The following is a 15322-nucleotide window of genomic DNA, read 5'->3' on the forward strand; positions in this document are numbered from 1 at the left end:
TTGGGATGTGGGAGGAAAACGGAGCAGCAACACAGTCACAGGGAGAACTCTGCACAGACAGCACCGAAGGTTTGGATGGAACCAGTCCTGCTGGAACTGTAAGGTAGAAGCACTACCTGCCGCATCACTGCACCACACACAAGTTTGGAGGTTTGGTTATTAATGTATTGCATTTGACCTGTGTGACATTTCATTGCAAGGCATGTTTGCTGTTGCTCTGATAGACCATCCCACAATTTGTAACAGACCACTGTTGATCTGGTTTGACACTAAGTGGGAGATGAGAAATGTGTTGGCCTGAAGATTGCAGATTGAGGCAGCTATTGGTCCATAAGACCTCAGGGATATCAGTTGTGGGCTCGTTTCTCCTTAGGCAAGCATAATTGCCACAATCTATGACACCTAGCTCAATGATATACTATGCCTTGATGTTTTTATGGAGCAAGGGGAAAAGGTAATCAATAAAGTTCAGGGGAATAATGGATAGAATAAGTAGGGTGAGCAGCTACTTATTAATAAATATATTCTTTATCCATGTGTATCCATCTAATTGAAAAGCCAGAACCTCTTCAATAGAGTTTTATACAACAAAACAAATATTTATTTAGCTAGCCAGATGTTCTGTCATCGCCCTGAACAAAAAATATTACAACAATGTAGGGTGCTTCCAACCCATAAATGACAAGAGACACACAGAAATGTGCAAATATGACACCATTTAACATGCCCACTTCTCTCGCAAACAGGCGTCTCAACGATTCCACTGACACACAAATTGATTGATGGTGAAAGCTGAGCTCAACAGGCCAGACACAAAGTTTTTGCAGAAGTATACATGAGTGTGCAATGTTTTGGAAAGGAGTGAGACTTTGGGCAAAATCAATGCAAAGCTTTTTAAAATAACATTTTGAAAAGTGTGATCTTTACGTCAGGAAGTTTTATGGGGATTTTGCGACTGGTGTTGAAGGGTTAAGAATGAGAGGAGTATATGATACCAAAGTTTTGAATGGGCATTTGCTCAGATCAGCAATGAAGCTTAAGGCCATTACAACTACTGTTAATACCACTGCACTGCTCATGTACTAATCCTATTTTACAATATTTTATGATGGCCACAGTAACAGACTTGTATCATTTCTACCTCCTCCCACACTGGAATAGAGTGGGACTAACCAATCCTCTTTAAAAAAAAAACACTTTTGTGTGGCTTGTTAGTTGGGTGGGTTTACCACTTTGGGTGCCGGGGAGGTAAAGAAATGATAGAGCACAAATGTGAAAGAAATTTTGATTTTGATTAACTATAATCTTATAGTTAAGTGGGAGCTCAAGTGTATAATTGGAAAAGGCAGCAGCGAAGTTTGCCTCAGTAAGCTGCCACTTAATTTCACAGCATCACACTCCTGCTTTGTCATTCCTGATACCCCTTTCCTTTCACCAGCCAAGGCTAATCAATACCAAGGGAAAATACATATGCTGAATTAAATAATTATGCTTTTCATTATTTCTCTAAAGGACGTTGGTTGAATGCTTCTCTCTCTTTACTCCAGTTCATATTGGGTTTTTGTTTGCACAGTATGGAAATCCATGTGTCTCATACCCTGTTATTTTAAGCCAAGCTTCACAGCATAATTTCTCTAAAAAGTGTGCAGCTTTCCAAATATTCTGATCACCTGTATTTAAGTGTGTTGGGTAAAGGGTGGCATTAAAATGTTGCAAGGCACAATGCATGGTCATGGTTCAAGCAGTTAACATTTAACAGTGTTCACATCTCAGGAAGAATTCTTCAATGAAGTGAAAATTAAAATCCAGAAGAGAAAATTAAATGAAAAGGCTAATGCGACAGATTTAAATCTTATTATTTTCATTGACTCCATTTAAATACTGCTATCTGAAAGTCAGAATTAACAAAGTGGATAAAAATCTAATGATCTCTAAATTAATTCCCTTATCTTTTATTTTTTATTTTTATTGCACTGATTAATAATGTAGATGTGCCAAAAAATTTATTTTAAAAAAAATTAACAAAGCCGCCATATCATATCCGGGCCCAAAATCTTTACCACTTGATTCCAAAGCATTGACTGAGCAGAAGAAATGGCTTTGAAAATGAATGAACGAACGGTTCTGTGGAAGGACTGAGGTTCATTACCATTCCTTCACTGTTCCTTTTACCTGCCAGGTACACAGGTGTGGCCAGTGCCTGAGCTCAAAATCTAGTTAGAGACCCCACCACAGCGTTACACTGACCAGGTCAACAGGCAAACACCTCTGGTCACTTTATCTCAGCCTCCATTTCAGATGAAGTGCTAACTACAATGTTACTTTGACATTATGGCCACTGTGGGAGACACTTTATAATTATAAGGTAAAAAATATACATCGATGAGACATTCCATTTCAGATGTGAGTTATATCTCAATACTTTCTGTTTAGAATCTTTATAGTAATTTGCTGCATTAGTACCAACCATTCACCTCTAATTATAGCAGGTTACATTTGCATTGTATTGTTCATGTTTATTTTAAATAGGGCACCTTCAAGAGAAGTTGCAGCATAAGCACAAACTTAGGTTGAGAAGTTGTAAGTACTGCAGCTCAATGTAAACACTCAGAGGAATTTCAACATGCACATTTCAAATTGGAAAGCATTATGTTAATTGGAACAAATCAACTCATTAAATAGTTCCTGACATTTAATTTTTGGCTCAGAATGTGCTTTGGCATTGTGTCTGAGTGTCTGGCAGCGTCATCTCTTAATTCTAACTTTCAATTTAACTGCCAGGTGATGGATTTAAGTTCAGGTTTAAAGATTTTAAGAAAGTTAGATGAAGTTTGCATGTTATTTCATAGCCAATGCACTTTCATTTAATTTCTATTTTACTTCGTGCTTCAGCCTAGAACGTACTTGTACGGGATGTAATAAATAACTCTCTGCCGGTACAAGATCAATAATAAATGTTGAAAAACTAAAGATAAAAGCGTAGAAGTTTAACCTTGTGTGTGATATAGTTTTGTACGTGCCTTGCATTCAGCTTCTGAAATTCAGTTCTAATGATATCAGATGCAATGCACAATGCTTGTAATCTATCACAGCCTGTTTAACACATGACCAAGGATGAATTAATACCACAATATATCCCTTGGAACTGTTCTTCAGCCCGTACCTGAGTTGTTCAGCCTAAAACAGTCTTTAGAGCATAGTAACTGATCTGACACAGGTTCTTGTACTATACAGGTCTACTCTGTGCAGTTGGAATTGAATTCTTTTGTCCCACATTCATTTCAGCCAAGTGATCCTTATGATATTGAATAGATTAGGTGAGTCCGAATGAATCAATTTGTCATCAATATTATGAAGGTAATGTGTGAATGTCCACCACTTACATAGGTTGAAGACCTGAAGAATTTACTGTGATTTCTAAAAGGGGATAGGTCAATGTGAAGTGTTTAACATGGTCTGGACCACAACAGCAACATGAGTTTGGCTTGCTTTCATCACTGGTTTTGAGGTTGAAGGTGGGCCTGAAAAGTAGCAGTGAGCAAACACCATGGGTTTAGTCAGATGGCAGGAAAATGCTTATGTAAGAAGATATTTTTAAAAATAGAATCGTATTTTCGTTCTTAGAATTCTGCCTGTGGAATAATAATTCAGAAGACCCTGACTTTTCCAATTCTGAAAATGAAGATCCTAATCAGTTAGTCTAAGCTGGCAATGACTGATGGACTAACCGCCGGCTACTCTATAAGACACTCCAGGACACTATTCGAGAAGCAAAGGTAGTTATTTAAACTTGTGCACGGAATTTATATTATGCATATTAAACTGGGTAGCATTTAAAACTTCTCAAAGTTAGTTGTAGGGGTAGAGGGAAGTAAGGAGAGGGTGAATGGAGGAATCCCATTACCCCTCTCTGAATCACACTCTAAACCTCTGTGGGCTGGCGGTTAAGGATGCATTGGCTAAATTCATGCATGTGTTGTTTGGCAAGGGTTATATATCTGAGTGTTTACAGTGCTTTTGGAATTGAAAATAAAGATTCTAAATACTTTGCTCACCATTTCTGCACTGTTCTTAAAAATATTTTTTAAAATATTCAAATGCACAGCAGATGGATATTACACACTATTTTTTGACAGTGCATTAAAATAAAACAACTCTGCATTAAATAAAATGTAAAGGACTCATGTTTATTGGAGAGCAACTTCGCCAATACTTCCCCAGGAAAAGAAAAGGCATGGGTACCAAAACCACTCATGCCAACTAATCAGCATTCCCTGCTGGTTGATGGATTTAATGTCTCCATTTGAAGTGGCTCAGCTCAAAGGAATAATCGACCATATATTCAGTCACCTCCAATCCTTACTCCCAACACTACCGTTGGTCGTGCTGGGATGATGCAAAGTTCTTAATTGCCGTGTACAAGGTCTTCAGAGATAGATGTATTCAGGGGACATCGCCCTCTCAGCACAATGTGTCCGTGTTGAACGAAAGTTGAGCCTAAAAAGAGAAAAAACGGAGGACATCTATCTAGAGTCATGCATTAAAACTGCACTTCCCAACATATGGAATTAGTGACAGGAACAGTCCAGGTGATCCATCAAATCTGCCCCAAACCACATTGATCATGGTATCACAACTTATTACACACAGGAGATAGCCATTTGATCCATCAAGTCCATGACAACTCCCAGCAGAGCAATCCCTTCCCCCTTCTCCTTATTTTACCCCCACAACTTATTTTCTCTCATATGCCCATCAAATCCCCTTTGATTCTTCTCGAACATAGCTAGACTAAGGGATAATTTATAGAAGCCACATATCTCCTTGTTTTTAAGATGTAGGACACTAGAGCACCTAAAGGAAACCCATGCAGTCACAAAGAGAATGTGCAAGTTCCACATAGACAACACTGGAGGTCAGGATTGAACTGGGTCTTTGGGCGGTGAAACCACAGCACTAACTGCTGTGTTAACATGCCACCTCTCTCTATGTTTACTGCCAGATACTTCATCAATAGGTTCCCTGAGAAAAAGGCATGGCTACCAAATCCACTCATGCTACTAGGCAACATTGGCTCTTGGTTAATGGAATTAAAGTCTTCATTTAATGTGGTTTAACTTAAAGGAATGATTAATCATATATTCAGTCACCTCTAACACATATTCCTGGCACTGCCTGTTGTCTTGTATTGGGATGATGCAAAGTTCTCCATGAATTATAAAAAAAATTGGGAAATGTAACGTGGTCAATTTAAGTGTCATGCAAGATAGAAAGGGATGATGGGGAAATAGTCCATTAGTGGAGATGGCTTAAAGGTCACTCAGAAGAAACAGGCAGGGAAGTGTTTAGATTACAGGGCATAGCTAGATGGAGCAGAGGTAAACAAATGGAGGTAAGAATACAGCTTAAATGCAGGACTACGGATCGTGAGATAGGCTGAGTCAGGACAGAAGGACAAGACCATAAATTCGAGCACTCAATTGCAGGGAGAATGGGGGAAATAGCTGTCCGGCAAAGGAAGCAAAGTTCCATTTGTCAGGCAGTTAGAGCAACCCCTGCAGAGATAGAACAAAGTTCAAATACTACAAAAAGTGGGTTACTGATGAAATTGTGAAATCCGTAAGTAACTATTATAATGCAAATACTATAAATTGCTGGAAAGTTTTTTTGGATCAGTGGAGTATCTTTGAGCTCTCATTTGAAGTGCTCCCCGGTGAACACTGTAACAGGCCTGAAAAAACTGACTTGTTTGAGAAACTCACCACTGCTGCACGAGAGATTTTCTTTGTGTGCTGCCCTGATCTGAGCCGTAAGTAAGAGGGTTACTGGGCCCCACGTAGAAACCAGATTCTGGGTGCAGGTTTAACACACAAATTCCTCCAACAGTTCCTAAATGTCATATACATGCAGTCCCCGTCTTACATAAGGACTCCATTCCTGGGAAGCCGATTTCTCCGTTAGTCAGACTGTCCGTTTTCTATATTAACCCATATTGTATCACTCTACATACACTTGCTATACTTCTTTTATTTAATTGAATAATTACCCTAACATTACTTATAATTAAACTAATGGAATATACAGAGTATCCAGTCATTAGTGAATAACATGCAAATTCTCCCATTCATTTTTAAAGTATTTTTCAAGCTAGCATTATTATTTATTACTAGCATGAAATATGCTTTAAAAATGAATGGGAGAATTTGCATAAAGTCGGATTTCTGTAAGTCAGGTCATTCATAACCCGGGGAGCCCCTGTACAAGGGCTGCATGATGAGAACTATGGAGTCTGGCAGGAGTGGATTTAGTAGGCATGCCTTTTTCTCAGGGAACCTACAGGTGAATTAGCTAGGGGTAAACCGAAGGGAGAGGTGGCATGTTAATACAGCAGTTAGTGCTGCTGTCTCACAGCACCAAAGACCTGGGTTCAGTCCTGACCTCTAGTGTTGTCTCATTCTCCAGACATGATGACAATCACTTTATGAGGAATGTGTTCGTGGATCAGTATTTATAAATAACACTCAAGGCAGAGGTGGGGTTGCTCTCTGATCCTTATTTAACGTCTCCAGAATCTGGTACCTAACGCACTGGAGATGACAGCCATCTCCTCTCAATTCTACTTCAAATGTTATTGATGGTCTTGCTCCCACTTGGCTCTAGCCCTCAGTAGCTTTGCTCCAAACATGGACCAAAGAGCTAAAAGTCTAGAGGTGGGATGCATCTGCTCTTGAGATCAAGACAACATCTGACCAACATGATCTCCAGGTACCCTGGTAAAAATTGACGTCAATGGGCATCAAGTTCTACTGGTTGGAGTTATCGCTCACACAAAGGAAGGTGGCCACGGTGATAGGAGGCCCAATCACCTCATCCCTCGATATCACTGCAGGAGCCCCTGTGGACAGTGTTCGAGACCCAACTCCTTCAGCTGCTTTATCACTGAGCTTCCTTCCATACAAAGGCAGAAGTGGGGATGTTTCCTGATGATTGAACACGTTTGCAACTCCTTGGACAATGAATTTGTCCATGTTTGTGTGCACACAGATAACACATTCAGGCACAGAATGTCACTTGCCACTTAAGTGCCAGGCAATGACCATCTCCAATAAGAGAGGGGCTAGCCACCCACTCTTGACATTCAATAACATGATCATTATAGAGACCCCTACCTCATCATCCTGGTGGGTCACCTTTGATGGAAGACTTGACTGGAACAACCACAAAATACTGTAGCAGGAAGAGCAGGTCAGGGGTTGTGTATCCTGTAGCAAATGATTCACTTCCTGACACCCAAAATCTTTCCAGCATCCACAAGGCACATATTAGGAAGGCGATGGCTTGCTGTCTGTTTGCTGAGATTGGTGCAGATGCACCAATTCTCAAGAAGCTTGATATCACCCAGGACACAGCATGTTGTTTGACTGGCAGCCCATCCACCACCTGAAATGCATGTTGCTTCTCCCACTGGCACTGTGGCAACAGTGTGTACCATCCACAAAACATACTGCGATTACTTGTCCAGGTTGCTCCCACAGCACATCCCAAAGTTGTGATTTTTATCAACAAGAAGGATGCATTGGAACACCAATACCTGCACGGTTTTCCTTCAAGGCACTATCCACCCTGATTTGGAAATATATCACACGTCCTCAGTGGCTCTAAATTCTGGAGCTCCCTATCCAGCAATATTGTGGGTGCCCTTCTCTGAAAGGGTTGCAGTGGTTCAAGGAGGTGCAACACTCTCTTTCCGATAACAAATAGAGAAACCATACAAAAGATGCAAATTAGCAACTTGGGACTCAGATGGAGACAGGCAGGTTGAGAGTTGGGTGGGAGACGGGTGGAGAAAGGATGGAAAATTGCAGGAGAGAAGGGATTGCAAGTAGAGGAAAGGAGCAAGTCGAATCACAGAACCTTGCAGCAGTGGAGGCCATTTAGTTCCTCTGTCAATCCACACTCTAGGTCAAAGTTTTCCCAAAGTAGAACATAGAACAGTACAGCGCAGAAAAGGCCCTTCGGCCCACAATGTTGTGCCGACATAGCTATTCCCTTCTGCCTACAGAATGCCCATATCCCTCTATTTTCCTCTCATTCATGTGCCCATCCAAGCCCTTTTAGAAAGCCCCCAATGAGTTTGTCTACACCACCCTATCAGGCCAAGCATTCCAGGCATCCACCACTCTCTCAGTAAAAAAAAACGTACCCCTCATGTCTGTTCTGAACCTACCCCCTCTCACCTTAAATGCATGCCCTCTCCCACTCACCTGGTCTTTCTCCAAAGTATTGCAATTTTCTCTCTTTCAAGTATTTATTCAGTTCCCTTGTGAATTATACTATTGAACCTGTGCCCATTGCTCATTGAGGCAGTGTAGGCCAGAATATAGCAACTTGCTACCTAAAAGCATTTTCCAAACTGAACCTCTGGCTTTCATGCCAATTACCTTAAACCTGTATCCTTTACTTGCTGACATTTCTGTCAGTGCAAGCAGCTTCCCCTTGTTCACCCTACCAAATCGATTCATTATTCTGAATACTTCTATCAAATAATTTCTTAATGGACAGTACTATAGGTGAAAGGAATTGGGGTTAACAGATGCGAATGCTGCACAGAAAATAACATAAGCTATTCTGTCCTTTAACCATCATCCAATTACACCATGACTGGAGTATCCTTAGTTCCAGCCACTCAACTCTGCATCCCTTATTACCAGTAAAACTATGCATAACAGTATTTTTCAGCATTTTTCAGCTTAAAATCCCTTTTTTATACAAAAAATTTCAGTAATGACCACTTCTGGTTTGTTTTGCAATGCCCCAAAGCCATATTCCACGGTAGAACGTATAGGAATGTTAACGGTTGAGGTTACTGCAGAGGGTGACGGTGGTTGCGCTGGTGAGAGACACGTGCCTTGGCCACCTCAGGTCGACTGTGGTAATCACGGTTCCTTGGAAGACACGTGTTTTATTTCAGGTGCAACCAGGACCAAGATCAGCTAAGTTTGTCTGGTAATGTGCTCTCACCTGCTTCAAACTATTATGAGGTTCTTGGAAAATTTACAGCAAGCTGATTTCACAGGAATCTGCCCACAGGCTGCCCACTGCACTGACATTCATTGACATGACATCATGTCAATGCAAATGTAGTCAGTGACCTTGACTCTATTTACATTGACATGTCATTTCCTGTGTTCTGTCCTTCTGGAGCACTGCAGAACTTCCTGAGGTCCCTGTCATTGGTTACATGTTGGGATAATGTGGTCTTAACCTGTGAACTGGGAAATCTGCCCGAGAAGTAAACTGCTTAGCCACATCTTTAGCATCCCTCTCCTCTGACATTATTGAATCTCTCACACACCTCCCCCCCCCCCCCCCAATGTGTTTCTGGTCCCATTCCCTGCTCCACTATCCATACAAGCACACTTCAGGTCTCCGGTTCCAAATCCCAATCCCTACACCTCTACCACAGTGCCAGTACTTTGTGAGCCCTTCTACCATGCATTGAGCTAGTGTTCTCCAATTCCACTCCCCCCCCCCCCCAAAAAAAAACTCACAATGCCTGTTCTCCCCAACCACTCCAATTCCCTAATTCCAATTGGGCCTGTGACCGACAAGTTCTCTAGGACATGATGGTACATTCCGGGCTATGGGAATTTGCAGTGTCTGGTCTGTGTGCCAACAGCCTTGGTTTCCTGTGGAGGGCACCCTGCCTTCACCTTGGAATGGATATTTGAGTGAACATTATGGGCTTAGTAACATAATGAACCCTCAATCACAATCTCATGCAGTACTTACACGCTCCTCCTCGAAGCTGATTAGCCCTTCATCATCACTCTCTAACTCCTCGGGCTCATCAACAGTCAGAGCTTGTAGTTCTGTTGGGGTGCCCCTTGGCCGCAGGAGGCTGAGAATGCGCTTGACCGGTGAGTGCATGCTCCCAGTGCTGACCGTTTCCTGCTGCTCCAGGTTGTCACTCTGCTTCTTCGCAAAGTTTACAAACACCTGCAATGACCAGAATGGAAGACAGAGCTCTCAACAACAACGGCCATTTCTAGAGGTGCACCTTGGAGGAGAAGACTGCTGGAGAAGCTTACAGGAAAGATTCTGGAGACTGCAGTTAGCTTTCTGGTTCAAGGTGATTGAACTTCAAGTCTATAGAATCTGCATCAGGTTTATTATCACTGACATATGTCGTAAAATTTGTTGTTTTGTGGCAGCAGTTCAGTGCAAGAAATAAAAATTACTATAAGTTACAGAAGTAAATAAATATTGCAAAAGTGTAACAATGAGGTACGGCAAACGTTTTATTCATATTGACATTTCTGTTACGTACACGTAGCCTTTCAGTCAAAGGCTTTAGGGAATTTTCCAATGATGCTGCATTAACTCTACTGCTGCACAGCTCTAGAGACCTAGGTTCGATTCTGACCTTCGGTACTGTCTGTATGAGGTTTGCACATTTCCCCCAGCTGCATCAGTTTCACCCCATATCTTAAAGATGTGCTGTCTGGTAGGTTAATTGGCCACTGTAAATTATCCCTAGTGTAGGAGGGTGGTAGAAGAATCAATGGTTTAGAGGGATATGGGCCAAACGTGGGCAAATGGGACTAGCTTAATGGGCATACTGGTCAGCATGGACAAGCTGGGCCAAAGGGCTTGTTTCCATGCCAACTAACTCAACCTAAGACAAAGTTGCTCATGATATACCAGAACCCACTTGTAATGTTTGCACAGGAGATTCAGTACAGCATTTAGAAATGTCTTATCAGATTGGGGAGTTGGCGATATTTTATCTTACATAAAACTGGCCAACACAAAAGAATATTGGGACATAAACACAGAGAGACTGCTGGAGGGGCCTTTGTTGTCACCTGGAGTATTCAGAATTATTTCTTACCTGCTGTCAACTTTCTTTTGAGACAAGTATAATTGTAAAATGGCTTATTTATGACTGAAATATTAAATATTACATGCATAGTAATAGAAAGCATCTCAGAATTTCTGGTTAAAGATGGGAATACTTTGAATGGTAAATTTTAAAGGAACACCATCTGCCACTGCTCAAAGCTCACATACCACCAATGACCCACGATGGATGCAGGTGTTTGTGTTTAAATTTCTTCATGCTTGAATGATGAATATTACACATTTCCAAGTGTTTTAAATATGCTACTGGTTATGGTGAAGTCCTTGTGGGAGATCCACCAATCATCATTACCCTTCTTCTTGTGTTTCAGGATATACTCACATTGTCCAGTGTAGTTTGACTGACAGAATAATCTTCAATTCCCAGCACGTCAACGACTTGCTCCATCTTACTGAAAACGTGCGCCAGTGAAATGTTTTCTGACTTCAGCTGGTATTGCACTTTGGTGTGGTGCCTCTCCTGCAACAAAACAAGCACATGCAATGTTATGATAGCAAATTTCCAAAATGGTGTCCTGACTATGGCACTGGAGCAAATGGAACTAAGTAAAATAATCACAAATAAACCATTTCTGCACACTCACTTTATCACAATTATTGTGAATGTTTTGTTTCACTCTGTGACACACAGAAATACCATATTACATTTATATTTCATCACCTCAAGTTCCTACTCTGCATTCCAATCATAAGTGTGTTTCTATTCTACATTCCAATATCAAATTGATGAAATAGAGGCCCTGTCTATCTTATGAGGTGAATATAAAAGAACTTATGGCACTGTTGTGGAGAACAAAAGCTCTCCAACATCATGGCTAATGCTTATCCCTCAACCAGCTTCATTAAAACAGATTCCCTGATCATTACCACATTGGTGTTAATGGGATCTCTCTATGCACCAATCGGCCGCACTGTTCTCAACGAAAGCACTCTGTTGGCCAGAAAGCATGAAGGTCATGACTGCTGTCACATAAATGCAAATCCTTCCTTATTGCACACACTGTGGCATCGGTTAGTGACCACTGTATTTTTCCCTGGGTTAGGAAATAAGGCATCAGTATCATATTTTCCTGCAGAACCATTGAACAAAGCAAAACTGATCTTAATCACTGCTGATAAGTGTGTTGAAAGTTCAGGATCAGAGGATATGGAGGCCAACTGTTTCTGTGAATGTTTAGTTACCAACGCAACCAACTTGATGTCTCAAATCAGTTTACAGGAGAACTATCATTCAAAATGTGACATCAAAGTCAGATGACTAAAGTCTTTATCAAAGATCAAGGTTTTAAGGAGTGTCTGTAGACAGTGACCGTGAAATGGAAGGAGAAACAAAGGACTGCAGATGCTGGAATCTAGAGGAAAAACACCAATGCTGGAGGAACTCAGCAGGCCAGGCAGCATCCGTGGAGAAAAGCAGGCGGTCAACGTTTCAGGTCAGGACCCATCTTCAGGACACCGAAGAAGGGTCCTGACCTGAAACATTGACCGCCTGCTTTTCTCCACGAATGCTGCCTGGCCTGCTGAGTTCCTCCAGCATCATCGTGTCTTTCTTCAAGAGATGGAAGGATTTAGATTACAATTCATTCTGCAAATTACATAACCTAGGATCCGGCCAACTGAAAGCACGAAGTGATGGAGTGATTAAAATTGGGAGATGGTCATGAGGCTTTAACTAGAGAACACAAAGATCTCAGAGGGCTACAGGGCTTCGTAAGGCCAGAAAGAAAAGGGAGGGATGAGGCAGTGCAGGGGGTTGATAATCAGGAAGTGGAAAACGGACGTTACTGGGCATCCAACCAATGCAGAGCAGCAAGCAGTGAGGTGATGAGTGCACATGCACAAGAATCTGATCAGCACAGTTGGTATTGGTTTATTATTGTCACACGCACCAAGATACAATAAAAGCTTCTGTTTGCATGTCATCCAGACAGTTCATTCCATACACAAGTACACTGAGGTAGTAACAAGGAAAACAGAATGCAGAATATAATGTTACAGAGAAAGTGCAGTGCAGGTAGAGAAATAAAGTGCAAGGGCCACGATGAGGTCGATTGAGAGATCAAGAGTTCATCTTTCAGCGTATGAGAGGTCCTTTCAAGGGTCCCATAACAGCAGGATAGAAGTTGTCCTTGAGCCTGGTGGTATACACTCTCAAGCTTTTATATCTTCTGCCCGGCTGGAGGTGGGGGAGAAGAGAGAATGACTGGGGTGGGAGGGGCCCTCGATTATGTTGGCTGCTTTCCCAAGGCAGCAGGGAGTGTAGGCAGAGTCAATGGAGGGGAGGCTGGTTTGTGTGATGGACTGGGCTGTGTTCACAACTCTCCTGCAATTTCTTGTGGTCTTGGGCAGAGCAGTTGCCATACCAAGCTGTGATGCATCCGGATAGGATGGTTTCTATGGTGCCTCTGTAGAAATTGGTCAGTCATTGAGGAAATGTCAAATTTCCTTAGCCTTCCGAGGAAGTAGAGGTGTTGGTGTGCCTTCGTGGCCGAAGCATCCATGTGGCTGGACCAGGACAAATTGTTGGTGATATTTACACCTAGGAACTTGAAGCTCTGAACCATCTCCACCTCAGCACCACTGATACAGACAGGGGCGTGTACTCCACCTCACTTCTCGAAGTCCTTTGTTTTGCTGACATTGAGGGAAAGATTGTTGACTTGCCACCATGCCACTGGGCTCTCTATCTCCTTTCTGTACTCCATCTCGTCATTGTCTGAGATCTGGCTCACTATGGTGGTGTCAACTGCAAACTTGTTAATGGAGTTAGAACAGAATTTGGCAGCACAGTCATGAATGTATAGGGAGTAAAGTAAGGGGTTGATTTCATAGCCTCATGGGATACTGGTATTGAGGATAATCATTTTGGATGTATCCCATTTTATGCAGAAAAGCTGTCAGTGGTGTAAATATAAAATAAAAAAACAGAAAATACTTGAAATGCTCAGCAAGTCAGGGAGTATCAGTGGAGACCAAACCAGAATTAAGGTTTCAGACTGATGACCTCTCATTGTTATAATGTAGGGTGAAGGATTGGGGACCAGCCAGCAGAACATTGGAATAGTGAAGTCCAGAGGTAAGACAGGCACAGATGAAGCTATCAGCAAAAGAGTTTTAGTGATGGAGCTTCAAATATAACAGGAGAAAACATAAACCAGTCTGCTTTTCTCTTTCCGTCCATTTCCTCCTCCTCTCCCCCCAACTTAAAAACATTATCGTATCTACAGGTTCCACAAGTTTGAGATCTGGCTTCCATCAAGAAGATAAGATTCTTGATGGCATATATAAGGTGGATGGTAACAGGTTTTTCCCCCAGGGGAAGGGGGTTCCAAAACAAGGGAGCATTGGTTTAGGGTGAGAGGGGAAAGATTTAAAAAGGACCGGAGGGGCGACTTTTTCAACGCAGAGAGTGGTGAGTATATGGAACAAGCTGCCAGAGGACGTGGTTGAGGCAGGTAAAATAGAATCACTTAAGAGGCACTTGGATAGGTACATGGAGGGGCGGGGCTTGGAGGGATATGGGCCAAAGGACCTGCATGTGCGCTGTATTGCTCTATGACTCTAAGAAGCTTTATGAAACCAACACACAACACAGAAGGAGACCATTTTGGCCCATTGCATCTCTCCCAATCTCCCCACTAGTTTTCCTCATAACCTATTCTCCATACATTCCCACCAACTCCCCCCAGATTCTATCATTCACCTGCACACCAGTGGCAATTAGAGTGGTCAATTAATCTACCAACTTGTAATGTTTTAGGGATGTGAGAGGAAACCAAAATGGGAAACCTATATGGTCTGAAGGAAAATGTGCAAACTTCACACTGTGAGCATCAGAGGTCAGGATTGAACCCGGGTCACTGAAATTGTGAGGAGCAGTTGTAGTCGTTTTAAGGCTCTGGAAGCACTGGTAAATATCAGAATTTTTTTTCCAGTTTATAATTACAAATGCATACCACTGTGCCGCCCAGTATAATACCACCGTAGGAAGGCCAGGTAATTTTATAGCTTCTTTTAGTTGCAGCTGGTGTATTATCCCAATGCTGGAATCATGTAACACAGAGTGAGACAATCACCCCATCAGGCCTGTGCCAGCTCTTTGTAAGTGTCATATTATTGGTTCCAATCTCTTGCTTCTTTACATGAAGTACATGTCCAACTCCCTTTTCAATGTTAACTTATAAAACTCACGTTTGGGGTAGGGGTACAGTGTCAGATGGGAAGGAGGCAAGATACAAGTCAAGTCAAGTTAAGTCAAGTCACTCAGTACAAGTGACAATAATAAACCAATACCAATATTCCTGAGGTCTCACTTGCAGCCACAAGTTGCAATGATTAAGTTGTTGAACTAATGTCCAGATGTCAAACCTATGGATCTGCAGACACAAGTTTGAATCTT

General features: G+C 41.9%; 1 protein-coding gene across 2 annotated transcripts in view; it reads right to left on the reverse strand.

The window, feature by feature from the left end:
• Nucleotides 1-573: 573 nt before the first annotated feature.
• Nucleotides 574-15322, reverse strand: part of abca2 (ATP-binding cassette, sub-family A (ABC1), member 2) — a 417188-nt gene continuing 402439 nt past the window's right edge. For both annotated transcript variants that reach the window (XM_052036764.1, XM_052036762.1), the window contains exons 47-49: nucleotides 11246-11383; nucleotides 9793-9999; nucleotides 574-4497 (exon numbers count right to left, since the gene is read on the reverse strand). In XM_052036764.1, the coding sequence (XP_051892724.1) occupies nucleotides 4462-4497; nucleotides 9793-9999; nucleotides 11246-11383 (381 nt within the window). In that variant the 3' untranslated portion in view covers nucleotides 574-4461. The remainder of the gene's footprint in view (nucleotides 4498-9792; nucleotides 10000-11245; nucleotides 11384-15322) is intronic.

Source organism: Pristis pectinata, chromosome 23 (genome assembly GCF_009764475.1).
Source record: "Pristis pectinata isolate sPriPec2 chromosome 23, sPriPec2.1.pri, whole genome shotgun sequence".
Classification (NCBI taxonomy): Eukaryota; Metazoa; Chordata; class Chondrichthyes; order Rhinopristiformes; family Pristidae; genus Pristis; species Pristis pectinata.